Consider the following 19,918-nt stretch of genomic DNA (forward strand, 5'->3'; position numbering starts at 1 on the left):
TAACGAAATTGAATCGGACAATATTAACTTTGAAACCAAAAAAAAACTTTAGCAATTTTATTAAATTTTTCTTCTAAAAAAAATTACAAAAAGGGTACAATAAAATTTTTAGATCTTTTTATAAATGTTTCAAAAGTAAAGAGTTTAAAGCCAAGAATATTGCAGCAGTCTTTTTCTTTTCTGATCATTATTTCGCTAATCGTAACGGCACGTGGTCGTCTGTGACGAAACATAAAAATTATTAGTAATAATTTTATGACGAAACCAAATATATTAGTAATATTTTTTGTGTGTTTCATATTTAAATTATTTATTACAATATGTAATATGTAGATTGACCTGAAAATTTAAAACCTTTTAGTTTTTTCTCTTAAATACTTCAGTATTTTATTTTTGATGTTGTCTCTGGAACTTGCAAAGATCCTAAAAGGTTGTTGGAGATAGAAATTCGAGAGGGCGAAAGATAAGGAAGATAGATTGTATAAAGATAATCGGACTTCACTACAACCAATTCGTAGTCCCTTCTATATTATACTTCGTGCAACTCAACTTTTAGCTATTTTTCAGTAATTCGTAAATAACTCACTACTGATTGAGAATGCGTCAATTGCGCCATAGAGTTATTTTCTTTTATTATATCTCTATGATTGCACCAAATGCATCAATCGCGCCACATGCATCAATCGCACCACTTAACAAGACTTTTAGAAATCACTAACCTACACGAATTTTCCTTGATTTTCATCCTTGGTTTATTTGCCGATATTAAATTCTTCTGTCCGTTTTTTTGTACATGCTGAGCACCTCCTTAAGAAACTGCTATTTATTAACCATGTTCATCACCAACAAAGTTTTCAGATCTACTAAAGGATTGGTTGTATCGCCATCGCCATCGTCTTCATCCATCATTATCATCATTAGCACAAGAAGCAGCAGCAGTAATCGGTGTTACTATCATCAAAAGTGGGGCATTAACATTGCTAAAACTACAACTCGATCCGAGGACCTGCTGTCTCTTTTTGCTTTTCGGACGGCGAGAATCAATAAACGCAGCGACAATGAGAGACAAAAAGACCTGGGAACGAGGTTGCTGAATCTGATCGTTGACATATTATCATCATTTTCGATCCTGCAAATCTTTGCATTATGTATTATTGGTAACAAATCACTTAATAAATATTAGAAATATCTATTTGCGTCATTTTTGAAAAAGTATTTCAGGCAATTTTTTTATGAAGTAAGGAAGGAACTAATAAACAACACATTTGTGTATCATTCAACAACTAACTCTCTTCAAATCATGACCCTACTATATATATACAACTCTTCATCATAGATGTTTCTCTTCATCCTTATTGTTGCATTACAACATTATTGCTCACTAAATTACATCTTTGTTATACCTAGGTTTGCTAAGTTTCGCACATTGCTTCTTCTCTGATAGATAAAAGCAAAGTTAAAGGCGATTATGGCCAAATGATTTTCTAACATGTTGTTAAATAGTCTATAAAACAGAGGAAATATTTAGTAATAATGAAGAAATTGGGAAAGATTGACTTCCATTGCGAACTTTTCTAGTATACCTTTAATTTTTCTAAATTATTTTGGAAAGGAAAATTTAGTTACAGCTCAGATATTTCCTGATTACACGTTTTTTATAATTTTATAATATTGATGTTTTAACTTTAAGATTATATTCAGCATTATTAAATGAATTAATTAATTACGGTCAAAGTCTTCTTAATTTTTGACTTTTACTAACAAGCCTCGGTTTCAAGCAGAGGTCAATTAGCACAGAATTAAAAAAAAACTGTATTAACAAGTTTTTTTGTTTGCTCATAGTGATAAGAAACAGAGATAATATAATGAATCGACCCGAAATAGCCGATTTTTTTATGAACTTGTCCGACTGCAGGTGGCCGAAGCATGAGAGCATCATATTAAAATAAAATGGCTGACAGATAGGAAGATTACCTATCAGGAGACGGCTTTGATTTGATTTTGCGGTTGATTGACGAAGATATTACAGAAACTGAGCCAGAAATTAGCGATGAAGTGACTAACGACATCGACACTATGCATACAGCAGCTCACACCGGTTTTTCATGTCAACACTGACAAAAAATTTGCCTCACAAAAAGAGGGCCTTCACGACATACCAACACTCAGAGCAAGTACTGGCACCTGGGAGCAAAGAGAAAAAAGAAGAAACGGCAGAAGAAAGGCTCCATCCCCTTTTAATCTTTAATCTTTGATCTTGTTCTCGTCCTCTTTGTTGTTGCCAATTATTCCAATTTATTCCAAGCAATTTGGTGCCTTGTTTGACTTGTTTGACTTGTTTCCTTTTTTCTTTTTGTCCTTTTTGTTTTTTCCTTTTTTCCTATCCAATTTTTTTCCTCGTTCGTTTACTTCATTCGTTTAACTGTTGGTATCTTTTTTCACCAAGTATCCATTTTTACGCTCTCTCCAGGTGTTCTATTGTATCACTTTCTACTTGCTTCATTCTTATCTTGTTCTTTATCTTTTCTACCACACTTTCTCACACGTCTCTATATGTTCCATAACCTCTTCATCTACACATTCACACTTCCTTCCCTTCCCTTGGTTGTTTTCTATGTCATTCATCTCTAAACCAAATTTTTGTATCTGCACTTATCTTTTTTTATTTCAAATATTTTTGCCTTTCAAATTTCTGATTTTTTTGGTGTCTTAGTTTTTTCATCGTGATTTCTTTTTCTTCACCTTTTTTTTTTTATTTTCTCACATATTTTTCTTTCAACTAGTTTTTTTCATTCCTGTTTTATCATACCATCCATATCGTTCAACTCTATTTCCAAGTTTTTCCCATTATTTTGTTCCTCTCATTTTTTTATCTAGCACTATTTTTTACCAAGTCTACTTTCATCTAAGTACTTAGATTTTCATAAAGTATTAGATGTTGGTACTAAATTTGGCCATATTCCAGTCTCCTTTAAAATCCCCCAATATGGTGTTCCATTTGGCATTCTTAAAATTTTCTTTAATGCAGCAGCCTGTATTCCTTCTAGGTTAACCAAGTCCTTTTCTCTTAGTCTTATCCACACTTCTCAGTTAAAAACTATAGATGGTACTACAGTTTTTTCATACATTGTTAACTGTACCTCAGTGCTAAATTTGGCGAAATTTTCTTCTCTTCCAATTGATGATATCTCTTTTATTATGACATTTAGTTTTCCTTTTTATTTTCTGTATCTGCATGTCTAACGTTCTTTCTGATGTTATCCAGTTTCCCAAATACTTGTATTCTTTTGTTCTTCCTACTATACCATTTGTTCGGGGGGAGTGGGGGATTCCTCCCCCCCTCTCAATAACTTTTTATAGGCTCGTTTAAATTGAATCAAACTTGGCGCACTTATAGTACGTCACAAAAGGAATCAAACTATAATGACGTTTTGCAGGACTTTCAAAAACGGCCAAAACAACTTTGGAAAACCCTAAAAAAACTGGTTCCTGATAAGTCAGGCAATACTACCTCGATAAAACGAGTAGTCCAAAACGATGGTACAGAAACTTCTCACCCAAAAGAAATTTCCAACACATTCAATTCATTTTTTGTCAGTGTTGGTGCCAAACTAGTAATTTTCTTCTGACACTACTAATGTTAATCCACCTGTTAGCGGACACGATTTTCGGTGGGCTCGTATTGAGACCAAAAGTGTCGAAAAAATAATTAGTTCACTAAAACTTAATAAAGCCACAGGCTTGGACGGAATTGGTTCACGACTGCTAAAAGCAGGTTCGTCAGTTTTAAGTATTTATTTATCAAGTCTTTTCAACAAATCTTTATTTACTGGTTATGTACCTAAATGTTGGAAGACTAAAAGGGTCTCGCCTATTTTTAAAAGTGGCAATAAAACAGATCCTACTAATTATCGGCCTATCTCCATTTTGCCAATTCCTATAAAAATTTTTGAAAAGTTAGTGCATGAGCAAATGTCTCATTTTATTTCTGAGCACAACTTCCTGAATGACAGACAGTCCGGATTTCGAAAACTCTTTTCCACAGAAACTGCAGTAGTCGATGTCTCTGATTTTATTCTTACTGAGCTCGACCAACATACCTTTGTTTGTGCTGTGCTCATTGACCTTAAAAAAGCTTTTGACACTGTTGATCATAAAATTTTGTTAAAAAAACTATGGTGTTTTGGCATCAGAGATGCTGCCTTTGACTGGTTCGAGTCCTACTTAACGGGCCGAATGCAGCTGACTCTTGTAAACGACACAGGATCAGATCTGCTTCATGAAGACGCTTTTGGGGTGCCGCAGGGATCTGTGTTGGGGCCCCTGCTCTTTCTTTTGTATATTGATGACTTAAAATCTGTCATCAATTCAAACTACCACCATCTATATGCAGATGATACAATAATTATTTCGTCTCATAAAAACTTGGATACCCTTGTCTCCCAGGTCGAGTTAGAACTTTCGCAAGTCGACCTCTGGCTGAATAATAACAAAATGACTATTAATACGGACAAAGACAATCTTTTTCGGCAACCACAGCCAGTTAAAAAAAGTTGAGAACAAAACTATCAACTATATGGGTATTCCTTTGAAGAGGAGCGAAAAAGTTAAATATCTTGGGGTAACATTTGATCAAAAAATGCAATGGGAAAAGCACATTAATGACATAAATAGAAAAATACTAATTAAATATTCTAAAATTAGAACCATTGCACCTCACACAAAAAACCTTTTAATTAATGCACTTGTCATGCCATATTTCAACTACTGCTCCTCGGCATGGGCTTGTGCCACCCAAGGTAGATTGGGAAAACTAGAAAAACGATTAAAATGTGTCCGTACCTTTCTTGGGAAAGAGAGGGAATATTCAATGAATAATTTACTCATCAAAAACGATGCCATATTAGTTTTCAAAGCCATGAATCACATTGCTCCTGATTACATGCGCTCAAAATTCCTTTTGACAAAAAACTGTCATAATCATCAAACAAGAGGAGCTTTAAAAAACAGGTTCACACTTCCCTTGGTCAACACGGAATTTGGCAAAAAAGCCTTCCCATTTAGAGCTGCAAAAGTGTGGAATAATCTTCCAGACCAAGTGACCTGTGATGGAAGTCTGCTTTCGTTTAAGACTTCCATCTCTAATGTATTTGGCAAATGCTAATGGAGATCACTTTTTAACTTTTTAATTTTTATTTTTTATTCTTTTTCTTTTCAATTTTCACAGATTATAAATGTTACTATGTTTGATTGAGCTGAGGCAGTCTAAGGTTTATCATTTTTTGTTTCTTTTTTGTTCTAGTGGCCCCCAGTGGAAACAATCCACTAACTATAGGCTTTTGTGATTTTCTGGGCTAGCCACTTTAAATATTTATTATTATTATTATTATTATTATTATTATTATTATTATTATTATTATTATTATTATTATTATTATTATTATTATTATTATTATTATTATTATTATTATTATTATTATTATTATTATTATTATTATTATTATTATTATTATTATTATTATTATTATTATTATTATTATTATTATTATTATTATTATTATTATTATTATTATTATTATTATTATTATTATTATTATTATTATTATTATTATTATTATTATTATTATTATTATTATTATTATTATTATTATTATTATTATTATTATTATTATTATTATTATTATTATTATTATTATTATTATTATTATTATTATTATTATTATTATTAAAAGAACAAAAGGGCGGCAATAAATTTTTCCTTGCGTCAGCACATTTTCTTCTTCAAAATGCCACTGACTGCTTAAAATTCAATTTCTCTAGTTCTAAAGCGAATTTTTGCATTCTGTTTAAGGTATCTGAAAGTCAAATAAAAGTTACTTAACATATTATCCTGTTTTCACATAGATAGCATGAAATGTTGCCAAAAATTGTTCGTAATCGGGTTTTTTCCCCGATTTTCGGGTAAAATCCGAAAAAATCGGGAATCTGATTAATCATATGTTCAAAACATGGAAAATGATTTTTCATGATGAAACAAAGTTGTGTCGTAAGTTTCAAGTTCTAAGGATAATCCGAACAGGGGTTATTTATTATATTTTCCCAGTTATGAAGGTTTCATAGAGATTTTTAGGGGTAGTTTCGAGTAATAGCCAACATCAAAGCCTCTGAGAGGCATGGGACCAAAAATTTGGCATGCAGGTGTCTAATAAATAAATACTGAAACTCATTAAGTATCATAGTCATACAACGTAGCGTTAAGGAGTTATTATGGACCGAATAGGGTTAAGCTCTTCTTCCTTTTCTTTTTCTTTCCCTTTACATTAAGAAGTATATAGAAAGGCTGAATGTTACCCACAATCAATTATGAGTGAATTTCAGTCTTTCACAATTGGTACCTTAAATAATGATTTGCCAACTTATGCAATTATTCGAGATGTTATCCAGTGTTTTCGTGGTGAGGCTGAAAAGTTTTATTCCTTATTTTACAAGGTGATATCAGAATCAAGTAATCTTTTTGGTGAAAATCTTAATAAAAATTGTAGCTTGCTGCTTGGCTTTGAACTAGCCAACCATGTTCCTGCCCATTTGTCAGGTGCTAAAATGAAGAAATGATGTTGTAAAACTAAAAGATCATAGTGTAGAGTTTTCTGACAAAGAAATGAGCATCATTGGTTACCTGAGTGGGTATGTAGTTAGTACGTTTTATCGCTGTATGCGTTCTTCAAAGTCAAACAGTCAATCCAGCCTTTACCATCAACAAGGCCTGGAAATATTGTTGGCTGGCAAGTTACCAGAAGAACAGCAAGTTTGAAAAAACATAAACTTAATCGTGGTGGGTTGTGAAGAGTTTCAAAGAACTTTACATGTATCTCCAGACTATCTCTGTTTCTTGTGACTATGGTTTCTTGTAAGAATCTCAAGATTTCACATTTTATCAAGTTTCAAGTAAGGATTTCAAAATCACATTTATTTTTTTCAAAAAAGTTGAGAAATAGCAGCGGCACATCAACAAATTCGGGACTGGTGTTTGACAAAAACACAAAACTTCTGCACTGCTGATAATATTCGCTGGTATTTGCAATAACCTTTCAACGTAGCATCGAATGACATTTAAAAGAAATTTCACGTTTGATCGTCTCTTCTTATTGCATAAATGGTAGACTTTGTGAGCCCCGAGGAATGATGTCGATGTTATTAGTATTAAATTATTTTTATGACTTTATATAATCAAGAATTTAATTTAAGAGTATACAAGATGAAAGACATTCCAAGTAAATGCATCTTTATATGCTTCAAGCAATCAAAAAGTTAAGAATTTGGCGAGCGGAAATCAAGTCGGGTCTGAAGTTTACTTAAACTGGCTTTTATCACAAGAGATTTCATCACTCTTGGCAAAGTAAAACTAACTCCAATATTTTATTAAATTGACCGAAGTGAAATTACAAGATTTCCATTCAAAGACTTTATCCCGGAGTAAAATGTGTTTCTTCGATCAGTACCCATGCTTTAAAGTTATAGCCCTGCTTTTTAGAGTTCTAAAAAAAACGTCTTAAACAGTATAAAACATAATTTGACGGAAGCCTTAGCTCTAAAACAAAAAACATAATACGAGCTTTTTTATCGGTTTTACGCATCTTGTAATGCTCGATAATTCGTCACTCACGCGTTCACAGAAAATGTTAATAATTCTTCAACTATAAATCTTAAACATTAGTTACTAAACTTTCACGCACAATAAAAAAAACAATGAGCGTATACACAGCTGGTATGAAGAGGGCGTGTCCGAACATCAGCAATATCCCAAGCCTTTAATTTAACGCCCAGGGTCTTTATTAGCATATTCACAAGCATAGACATCCATGACTTTAGTAAAACGACGGTGAAGTCAACTTGGCATATTATCAAAATAGTAGATGGTTGTTTTTTGTTGCAATATGTTAAGTCAAATGAAATACTTGTTAGAGAAACACGCTAATTAAAGACTTGATGGTGTCGTTTCCAGTTTAAAGAGAATTATTAATTTCACTATGCTACAATCTTGAACAAAGTATTTGCAGACAGGGCGTGGGTCTGTCCCTACATGTAATGTGGGTTGTTCAGTAATTCGCACCATGGGAGGGCTTCTTATACCCAGTTTGTCTGATTTAAATTATTTATCAAACAAGTAGCGAACTTTAGCTATTATAATGTAGTCCATTTCGAAGAATATCCAAAAAATCAATTGTGCATATATATTAAATGGTACTTTTTCACTTTGAGTTAAATACTCGACCTATTAGACGGAAGCAAAGTGGACTATTTCAAAACACCAAGCCACTTCTACTCCTTATGTGTTGTTTAAACAGCCGTTCAGCTTTCGAGACGTTCAAGATCTCAACCAACTGTATCAACAAACCAAGCCTACGTGGTGTTTTATCTTTGCATTTAAAATATCGCTGATGGCATATTGGATTTCATTTCTTGTGAGATCTTTGACAGTATACACACTTACTTCATCAACAAAGTACAATGTAGGTAGCAATTGTCACCTTTCCTTCTGAAAATCATTGTAAAAATACTGCTAATACTAATGAGACGTTTAATTATATTTTAGATGAAGTCTCTTGTATGTATACTCCTTCTTGGTGTAATTTCGCAAGGATATGCATTTCAATGCGATGCTATGTTTTCTGGACGGGTAAGTGATGTTCAGTTAAGCATGATACAGAAATATAATTCTGTAATCTTTTAGAGTCAAGCCGATTCAAATGCAAGCAATTCATTTACGAGGAATCCATAGGATCACTACCTAGTAGAGCAAGATCTTTCAGTAAAACGCTAAATTGATTAAGTTTGTTGTTTTTCTTGTTTAAAGGTATGCGGTAAATACCAGAAAGCTAGCAAATCACTTACTGATGCAGTTCAAATAACCAACATGGCCATGGCAGATGCTGTTAGCGAGATTGCTCACGATACTGAAATTTTATTTCAAGCCTTTTTGCCATCGTTGAAAAATACCAACATGAAAGATCAAGTGATCCGCTTAGGAAAGCACTCTGTAATTCGTATTTCTTCCAACATGACAACAGAAGAAGTGAAAGCTGTGATGGACGGTAAAATTTGATATCTTTTCTAGCTATTTTGACACCTATAAATTCGGCTTTGTAAGAACAAGTTTAAATTGGATATCTTAAGGGGGACTTCAAAACGAGTTATTGATTTTTGAATTTAGTGACTTACACGAAAAGTAACGTTTAAAATCATCTTAAATATCACATTGACATCCAAATATAAGTAAAAATGACAGAAACGTTCCATACATATATTGGACATCCATAATTTATTCGATAAGCACTTATCTTGCTATTAAATCAAGCTTTCTAATAAAATAAACTTGAAACTTTTTTTGAACTAGCTAGTTAGCTATATTCTTCTAAATTTTGCATATAACAAGCTTCTTGCACATAAAGCCAGTCAAAGCAACAACATCACTTTTAAATCTTTTAGCTAGTCGAATAGCATTTTTTAACAAATATTGCCCCCCATGTTGTCTTCTTGTGTTTTCCTTGTCAAAACAAACTTTCGAAATACTGATATTTAATATATTTAGCTCATTTTAGCGCCAAAAAAATACTAAAAAAAATATTTCTTTTAATTAGAAAATAACAATAAAAATATCAAACTTATCATAAAAAAAAGAAATTATTCATTACCAATTTGTATGTACAATACTTGATCTTTCCAGTGGTCTATTTATTTGACACTATTATTCAGAATTTACGAGGATGGAGAGTTTTCCATGTCGGGGAGCTTATTTGAACCGCTTTGTAGCCCCTGTAAGGCAATTAATTTTTGCGTAAACTATTTTTTTCTAAAAAATGGTGTACAAGAAGATTAATTTTTGCGAGTCAGCCATGTTGAAATATTTCACGATGATTTTTTTTTCCCACTTAATAAACTATTTTAAGACACTTTAATTTTTTTTATATCTTTACTGATAATATTTCGATTTGATTTCATTTAAAGCCTACTTATTAACATAATGCTTATATCACAGCGGTTGACTTTTATTTTTATCACTTTCGAAAAATCCAGGAATTTTCAGGGATTATTGGGCAGAAAATGTTTTGGATAAATTCGCAAACTCGACGAAAATTACCTAAATCAGCGGAGATTATATGAAACACAATGACATTATTATCTGATGTAGGTATGTTGAAATGGTTAAAGACGTTGTCCACGGTCGGAATGATTGGTGATAAGGAATTTGAAATATTCAGCAAGGTTATTGATGAAGCCATGAAGAAAATTCTTTCAACCAGCAGTAACGCTTATCTCATCGTCGGTGAGTGTTCTCATCTCAACATTACTATTTCTTACATTAAGCGTCAGACTTTTTATGCTTTGCACTGAAATACCAATCATGCGCCAATTATGCCTTTGTAAGAATACATTTTCATTAATTTGGCTTTGGTTAATATTTTCGAAACAAAATTATAATTTAAATTTGCTCTCAACATGTGATATGGATTTTTGTTTATCCTTTAAAAAGAGATCAGGGGATTTTATAACCCTTTAATTTTTGCGTATTTTTCATTCTGCACTAATCAAAACAAATCAAAACAACATCAACTTTAAAAGTTTTCAGAAGCATCCCTTCCCTTCTTGCAAATATTTCAATGTTATGACTTTTTTGTTCATTTCGCGCGCATTCTCCGATGCTGTGACAAATTAAAGATGGTGTTTGATTTTATGTTTTAAGATAAGATTGCGAAAGTCAAAGAAGCTTTAAAAAATGCTTTAAGTGGAGTCAGCTTTATCACAAGAACTTTAATCTTAAAAGCTGTGGACAGATTCAATGGACGCTTGGATCAGCTCTCAACAAAACTCTGCAGCATCTTGACAGCGTTTGGTCTTGGAGATAGTAAGTATTTCTAATATATTATCAAAAATCAGAATTTTAAAAATGAACAAATACAGTAACAGGACTTTCGAAAATCTTAAGTTTTTTACATGGAATATAAGAATATGTAATTTTGCTTTCACTTTAGGATGTCTGGCTATCAAGGCAAAGATCGATGCAGTCATTGCCAAAGTAACTGGGAAAGTTGCTTCTGATGCAATCACTAAAGCACAGTCAGCTATTGCTGTGTCTGAAGTGCATCTGTTTGAGATGTTCGAAGAGATTGACAAAGACACACCAATTGTGAAACGTGGGATTTCAGATAGTAAGTGTATTGCACTATCTAGCGACAATCTTTAAAAGAATCTACAGTTTAGCTACCTATTTTTTTTCTCTTGAAAGGAACATTAACAATTCTATAATAATACTCTTCAATATCTATTTTGACTCTTTAACATATTTAAGGAAAGAGCTGCCTCTGTATTCTGTTAACTTTGAGGATACGTATATGCACCTGTATCGGAAATCTAAAATTGATTTTCCTGATGCTGATATATGTAATTTATTTTTAGCCTGGAGCAAGGTTCAAAAAGCAATGAAAGATCTGGGAGATAAGATCACGGATGCAACGAAGAAAGCAATTGAGGAGTATAAACCAAAAATTAAGGATGCTTTGACTAAGGTGAAGACAGTTGTTATTGATGGAGCAAGGAAAATCATTATTGAAGTTCATGGTGGCATTGTAAAAATCCTTACTGACGGAGTGACAGGCACATCAGACTAAAAAACTTTGTAACTCTCATGTTAACGTAATAACATGCATATATAGCAATACAATACGGTTACGTTCTTTTTTCTACTCCTTTCTCGTAAGAAAGTAACGGATACTTAATGAGCCTAGGATTCGATGTTTTGACTCCCTATCCTTTCCACTTCCGCATTACTCCCCGATATCTTAACCCTATTCGGTCCAGGGGGAGGGAGGAGGGGATTCCTTCTCTTCAACATGTCGATCCAAATTCAGATAAACGATTCGCATAAACGTTTTTAGTTTTGAGAAAAAACAAGCAACAAAATCATCCCATAAATCTTTTACAATTGCATTCTACAATTGCATTGCAAATTTCCGTGATGAAAGTAGTAACTGTAGAAACTACCAGACCGCACATTTCTGAAATGGTATACAGATAATAACATCCTAATTCCTGTATATACAGATTGTCTATCTTTTATCTGGCTGTATGTGTAAAACTATCTCCATCAGTCGCTACTTGGAGGTGATTTTTCGACGGTGGTGACTAGCATGTATTGCCAAAAGTAACACAGTGGGTCGTGTCCAAGCACGTAGGTTGTTATTTCCTCATTCTATTTAAACAAAGGAAAAGTTCACTGGCGGCTGCACCGGTGTGTCCCCGCACTAGTTTAGCAATCAGAAACTTTTTAAACAGAATGTTAAAGTTAGCTCTAGAATTAAAGTAATTGACTTTTGAGCAGATAAAGGTATTGTGGACATATTTCAGCTTTCGATAAGGTCTCAGAGAAAGTGCTGACATAAGTATAACTTTTCTTTCTTGTTGTGTTATAAATGCGTCAAGTTTATTTCAATTTGGAAAAGCCTCTCAACGTTATAGACACTCCTCCCCCGGTCATAATATGTTCGAATAACCCCGAACGGAACAGGGTTAAGCAGCCCACACATGGACCCGAAATACGTTTTCAAACCGCAATGAAATTTCGTTGTGTTTACATGCAGTTTTTCAAATCAAGATTGTGTGAACTGCATATGCGTAATAACTTTGTGCAAATGCACAAGGACTTAAATATACGCAATAGCTTTATACGCATGCGCAATAGTTTCATTTTGAAGAAGAAATAAAATTTCATTTAGGCTGTTTCAATAAAAAAGAAGATTTTGGGACTTTTGTTTCACGTTTTTTGTTTGCTTGCTTGTTTTTTTATCTTTCTATTCAGCATAGTTTTTTTATCTTTCTATTCAGCATAGCTAAATTAGTTAGAATTTTTAGCTCAGTTCGGCTTCAAAGAATCATGTTTAGGCTAATCTCGGCATCTTGTATCCTTTTGAAGTTCAGGACGGCGATACGAATATGCAGGCCCGTACACGTGATTATTAACATTTCTCCTAATAACTCAGATTTTTCTTAAAGATATGTCGTGTTAAGATAGCAAAGGCCACGTGATGTCAAAATTAAACTAGTATTTTTAGCAGGTGAACAATTGGTGAAGAAACCAAAACAAGTGAAAGGAACAATATGTTTTTCTTCAGACAAATAGAGTTGGTCATCATAGTGATTCTGTGATTTTGTTAACGTTAAGGCGATAAAAAAATATAAAAAAATTTTGCGGCAAACATTAGTTGAGCTAGCTAGCTAGCCGACACTCTGAGCTAGCTAGCTTTTAATGTTTTTAGTTTTGTGGATTTCAATAACTATATTCAGGTCTTTTTTCCAAAATTTTAGCTGGTTAGACAGTTTAGAAGTTCTTGTCTTGATAAAAGTTGTGCATTCATTTGGTTTGGTTGAATTTTACTTAAGAAGTGTGTTCTATAGTAAACAAGAAGCTCGACGGCTTGAAGATTTCCGCCTTCAGCATAGATAATAAGTATATAGTGCGAGACTATCCTCAGAGAAAAAAAATCCGCTGCATATTATCTGCAACAAAAGTTTGACAAGTTTAAAAACAAAAAGAAAACAAAAAGGTAAAGCCAGCGTAAATATCTTTCGCTCTGGGGACGAAATTGATTTAAAGATTGATCATGTTAGAGAAAGTTTAAGCCTGACTGCATCATGATCACTAAAATAGACATTTTTGACGAGCGCATCGACTTCAAAGGTGTTGAGGATATTCTCATGGACATTATTGATGTGGTCAATAAGTGAACCGGATATAAAAGTTGGGGAGGTGACAGCTTGTTTATATTCAGTGAGAAAATCAAGGAAATAGCTTTCGTCACTAAATGTATTTACATTAAAATCTCCGAGTATAACATTTCGTTTCCCAAAAAATGTTGAATAAGGTATAATGACTCCTCTCGATTAAGAGAATTTTTACAATATAGAAGTAGAAAACTAACAGGATTCTTTTGAAAGGTTTTATTCGTCATTTTAAAGAATTATTACATCTGCAATTTTTACAATATTAAATAATTCTATTTTCATTATGACCAACTAAAAGACTAGAAAACCTATCCACATTGTTGTTTGGAATTAAAGTAAAGTAATTTAGTTTTGTGTCGCAGTATGAATTAAATGACATCTGAGTTTCTGTTAGGCATAATAAATCACTTTCCATGAGAACGCTGTCGGACTTAATATCATTTTTATGTTTGTTGTAGGACCTTGTATTAAGCAAAGTTACTATGATAAAATTTTCACTAATTACGCCTGTATCTTTTGATGTGCTTGCATATAATTGTATTGCTCGGTTGCTCATGTGTCTGATTTAAAAACTGATCTGGAAAATGTCCCCGTTAGGTATAAACCTTCTAAACTTGTGACTCGACTTAATGCGACATAGATTTGTCCTGAGTGAAAGGCTCGTTGCTTTATTAAATCAAAAGAAACATCAATTTTATCAAATGTTTTTCCTTAAACCTTGTGAACAGTACAAGCCCATGACAGCATTAGTGGGAAATGCATTCATTTCATAGTAGGTGAAGTTAGATTCTGTTTGTTAAGTTTGATTTCCTTTTCTATCCTGCTTATTGGAATAACTTTTTCTTGCATAGCATATGGACTGTTCTCATAGCTTTAACTCCTGTGTTTTCGTCTGCCATTTTTAACCCTAATCCATCGGTTTTTATGCGATGAACAGTCCCAATCTGTCCGTTAATAAGTTTATCAGATATATCGATATTTGATGTCAACATGACTTTCGCGTTAAGTTTTAAAAGAAGGTTTTGAGCTAGTCCACCTGTCTCCATTTGAGTGCGGCTATAGAGTTTTTGCACCATTGACACAGGAATATTTTCTGGAATTTTGTCAATGGCCTCTATATTTATTTCATCCGATACTATACTGTTTAGCATATTTTTGTTGTGTTTAGAGGCAGGTTGGTTTTCAGCACAGATATGAATCTCATCTTTGGGGTTGTTCGGGTCATTTTGCAAAATAAATTTAGATTTCAGTAAATCTTCGTGTCGCGTTTCTAATTTACCTACTCTGATATTGTTTAATAATTCAATCAAACATTGCATCTCAGAAATTTTTTAGAAAGATGTGAATTGGCTTAATCTTATGGTGTGCGTTACATGCCAAGCTTTTTGCGTAAGTTCTAACCCAACCATTTACGACTTCAAAAACTTGATTGAATTTCATTTAATTTTCGTTTTATGGATTTCATAGAAAATTCGAGGTTTACAAACCGATGAAAAAGTGTTCCTAATAACTGGGATGTTTTCGGTCTCATTTTTTGTCATTGCTATCGTAATTTTCGTCATTTTCTTGTTCAGCGAAGGAATCAAGATGATTTACATTCGTGTGAAAATTTATCATCGCTTCTTCAACAAGTTCACCGAATGGTTCGCATATTCTTTTATTTACATTTATAATTTCTAATACACTGTTTTCTAATAATTTCTCTAAGTAAGTACCTGAGTTTTTGCTTAGCAATTCTGCTTCCTGGCGAAAAGGATAAAACATAAAAAGCAAATGATGTGCATATCCTTCTGGATTTTTTTCTCGACTAGGCACATGGTACCTTAGAACACCTTTTTCTTTTCGTGAAGACAACGTTTCTTTTATGGACATAAGAGGTAGAGTTTTTGGATAAGGAGGTTCCATGTGAATATCAGCTTTTATTTCTTCAAGTACTTTTGGTTGGCTGTCATCTTTATCTTTTGGTTTCGGTTTTATTTTCATAGCGTAGCTTGACAAGAACTCAGCATAACACATTTGTTCCAACGTATCTCCTTTTTTTAAATTCTGGATTTGGTCTATCCATGTATCTATCCAACATACTTCGTTTAACAATATCAGTACTGTCTGGTGGCAAACTTAAAATCTCTTCCTCGTTACGACATACCCTATATCTCTTCTCTAGAATGTTACTGCTTGCAAAAACTACAACATGAAATGTCTTTCGTAACCATATTTCTGGCATTATAATTGCAACTGCTTCTTGGACTGACATTTCACGATGATTTTGATAAGCATTTGCAATTGATTTCATTTGCACAAATAACGAATCACCAGTTTCTAATGTTTGCGATGCCGCTTTTTTCATCGTTTCTGAAGATTTGTCTTCAGCTTTAGATAGATAAGCGCACATGTAAGAAACCGCTTTATAATAATCAAGAACAGGCTGAATGTCTATGTTGGCTTCCCATGCCATCAAACCCTCTGTGAAATAGTTATTAATAAAACAAGAATCTGGAAGCCTTTGAAAGTAAATTTGAAATCCACTATCAGGAGATATGCTCAGTGCGTTTTCATACTCTTTTTTTGTAATGGCTAAACTTTAAAGAATTTCTTCAATTGTACCTGGTTGGATATAATTAGTTTCATCTGGATTCAAATTTGAATCTATGTAAGTTTTTACTTTTCTAGTATAGTCTTCCTTTCCTTTAGTTGTGTTTCCCTTTCTTCCTTAGAGATGTTGTCAGGTAAAGGCTCAGCGACAATTGTATGGTCTGCAAAAAATTTCCGAGTATCGGCAATTCTTTTTTTATATTTACGACAAGATTTGAAATGAGAATGTGTTTGATATGTCGAAACTAGTTTGTAAAGAACTGGGTTGCTTTTTTTATCAGGAAGCTGGCACTTAACTATGTTATCCACAAGGCAATATTTTCTTTCTTATTATCGTTACGGAAAATTGGTGCATTAGCAACCCATAATAAAGAGTGGATACTACCTCTTACCTGAAATTCAACTCTAATGGTGTAGTAGTTTACTTTACCTAACGGTCCGTTGACGACTATGGCTTTCAAAAAGGTCTCAACTCGCTATTGGAAATATCTTGATAAAAGAACTGGATTGCTGTTAAGAATCTCAGTTTGTTGATAATAATTTAGATTGTCGATTTCTTCTTCAGATATATCATTTCCTAGTTGCTTAGTGATGATTTTAACCAGTTCATTCTATCTCAAATTTGCGCAAGACAAAGTAATAAAAATCGTTGGGAGTCCTAGCTGTTTTACCAGAGCCAAAACTTCAAAGAGAAATCGTTTCGAATATGCAGGAGTTCCTTTCAACGTGTTCATAAACGTGAAAGCGTCGTCACTGGCTATAAACGACTTAACTCTTTCTTTTGAATTTAAAGACATCATTTCTGGTGTAAGACCGTCCGCTTTAATTTTTTGCATAGCGATATTTATGCGACTTTTTAAATTAAGATTCTCTCCTTGAAACTTCTGTCTATAATTTAACAAGAAAACCGTCCGGTTTGATCACACATTCGTATTGTACACATACTTTATACTTGAATATTGTATTGGTTATGTTTATATATCTTGTATCTATGGCAACGTTCTTGTTGATATAGACCTGTTGTATAATTTTTATTTTACTTGAAAATGGGTGTATGATACCCGAAACGTCGTAAAATGTTGTTTTAATTTGTACACATACACATGGATGTCCAAGTTTTAACATAAGAAATTTGTCAATCGAATTTCTAATGTCTCATGTAAAAACAACAAGAACTGAAGCAGTTTGAACACTCACACAACACTATGATGATAAATAATTAAAATGTATTTATTAAAATATAAAATATACAATGATAAAATTTATAAAATATTAAGGCACAAACAAACTAGTTGTGACTATTTTTCGATAACTGAGGTATGGCTGCGGAGCACACAACTGGAGTCAATTTTGAACATTATAACATTGTCAACATACAGTAAATCAAAGCAATCATTTCAAGACAATGAGCACCTTCATTTGATGCAAGATTTCTCGAAATTCGAACAGAATATATATCTACTGATTTCATTATTTTGGGTATACTATATAAATAAACAAAACTTTGGGTTAATATAGCGCGCTATTTGTGGTGGCTTTGATTTTGATACTATTCGCGCCCCTTGCAACTTTTCGTTACCACCATGACAGACCGCAGCCCATACCAAATCACACATTTCTACGAATGTGTGAAATAATCTTTGGTTGAAATACTTGGTCGGGGAAAATGGTATATTTCTTTTCGTGTGATATCCAAATTTACCGGCTGGAAATAAATCAGGGTGGGAAAGTTCTTCACAATGCTCATCAGAAATTATTGGTATGGGAATTTTATTCTCGCCTGGAGCAATAACAATATTTCCGTCGTCAATTTGTTGAGGTGGAATAGTTGGAACAAAAGATGTTTCTTGGCAAAGCAAGCGATGTTCGCTTAACTGATTTTCATTTTCTTCTTCGCTATCGTCTGAGTTATCCTCAGTCTTGGTTTTTACGAAACTGATATTTTTACTTGGTGGCGATTTTATTGTAAAGTCAATGTTCATTTCATTTTCACTTTCCCTAGTTTCTTGTTTAGATGTTAAATTAATCCATGAATGTGGTATGTTTGTGACATTAATTTCAATGTTTGCATAAAGAGGGTTAACTAGTTTTAGATAATAAAGGACTTCTCGAATAACATCTGGCCTTACAGACTCTAAGTAAACGTTAGATTTGAAATTGAGTTTCTTCATAACCGCAACTTGCACTACACCATTATTATCCATTTCTCTTGGTAAGACATTGCTTATTTCATCAGCTTTTATTGAAACATTACAGATTGACCCTTTTATTTTGGGACACTGACCCTTAGGCATTATTGCAATTCGTTTAAATAAAATTCTTTTGGGTATAACGATTGGGTATAACTGGGAAATCAAACATTTGAAGATTATTAGATACGGCTTGGGAAGAAATTTTTCCTTTGTAAGTTTTAAATGGCATGTCGTACATATGTATTCTTTGCCATCAAAACTTTGTATTCTAAAACGAATGTTCTTCTGAAATAATCGACATTGCGAAATAATTTAATTGACCGCTTATATACAAAGAACGATTACATATGACACAAATATAAAATCGTCCATTCTCAATGCATTTTTTAAATTGGTTTATTTTTGCGCTAGGATCGGGCAAAATGTTAACACGCGTACGTTTAGTTGCTTTACCTTCTTGGGCTGCATTTTCTTGCGTTTGTTGGCCCTGTTCCACTTTTTTAAAATTGCCTATTGATTCTTTTAATTTAGCTTGGCCTTGTTCTATTTTTTTGATATTTGCTTATCGACTCTCTTAGCTCAGCTTGACCCTGTACCATTTTTTGATATATGCCTATTAATTCTTTTACCTTAGCTTGGCCATGTACTGTTTTTCTATAAGTGTTTGTTGACTCTTAATGCTTTACTCGGCCTTTTTTGGATTTACGGTACTTTCTGTTCTGCTCTGGTTTTTCCAGGAATGGAAAGCATAATGTTATCGGTTATCTGTTCAGTTGTCAGTATGTTTAAAATATTGAGTTTCAAGACACCTTCTTTGACCAGGGGACACATATATTTTGCGTATGTAGTTTTTAACTTGTTGCAATGGATCAAATTTTAAAAGGACTGATGTACCACATTCTGTTATTTGTCCTAAACTATTTCGGCTATGAGGATCAAATAAATAAATTTGTGGGTGACCCCAAACTATAGCAAAACTATCGCCGCTTACAATGCCCAATATTCCTTTTCCTTTATCGGAATCTGATGAATTATGAAATGTACGTAAAGTAGTGCTATCATATTGTAGAAGAACTACTTTGTTCATCACTAACATACTCCCTGCCAGTGAGCGGGATTCGATCTTCTTCTATAATATGACTTACACGCATTATAATCGCCCGTCATAATTAGAGGTTTGATCGGGGTGAAGCATTCTCTGTTGAGAATGAAATACAAATGTGCTATTATAAATATTCACCTATGTAGTGCTATTATCTGTAACAACATGAGAAATACTTTCTAAACTTTGTATTTGTATGACCTCGGTTCAACAATCAAACTATTGCTTGTACTCTACTGGTTTGTGTAACCTAGGC

General features: G+C 33.2%; 1 protein-coding gene across 1 annotated transcript; it reads left to right on the forward strand.

Moving 5' to 3' along the window:
* Positions 1-6,658: 6,658 nt before the first annotated feature.
* LOC130612807 (uncharacterized) lies at positions 6,659-11,719 on the forward strand. The gene is made up of 9 exons (XM_057434158.1): positions 6,659-6,684; positions 6,876-6,945; positions 8,280-8,510; positions 8,594-8,677; positions 8,855-9,092; positions 10,190-10,324; positions 10,742-10,903; positions 11,031-11,207; positions 11,455-11,719. Exons 1-9 carry the CDS (start codon positions 6,659-6,661, stop codon positions 11,664-11,666), a joined length of 1,335 nt encoding a protein of 444 aa, XP_057290141.1. The 3' UTR covers positions 11,667-11,719.
* Positions 11,720-19,918: the final 8,199 nt, after the last annotated feature.

The sequence above is a fragment of the Hydractinia symbiolongicarpus genome, chromosome 10, assembly GCF_029227915.1.
Source record: "Hydractinia symbiolongicarpus strain clone_291-10 chromosome 10, HSymV2.1, whole genome shotgun sequence".
Taxonomy (NCBI): Eukaryota; Metazoa; Cnidaria; class Hydrozoa; order Anthoathecata; family Hydractiniidae; genus Hydractinia; species Hydractinia symbiolongicarpus.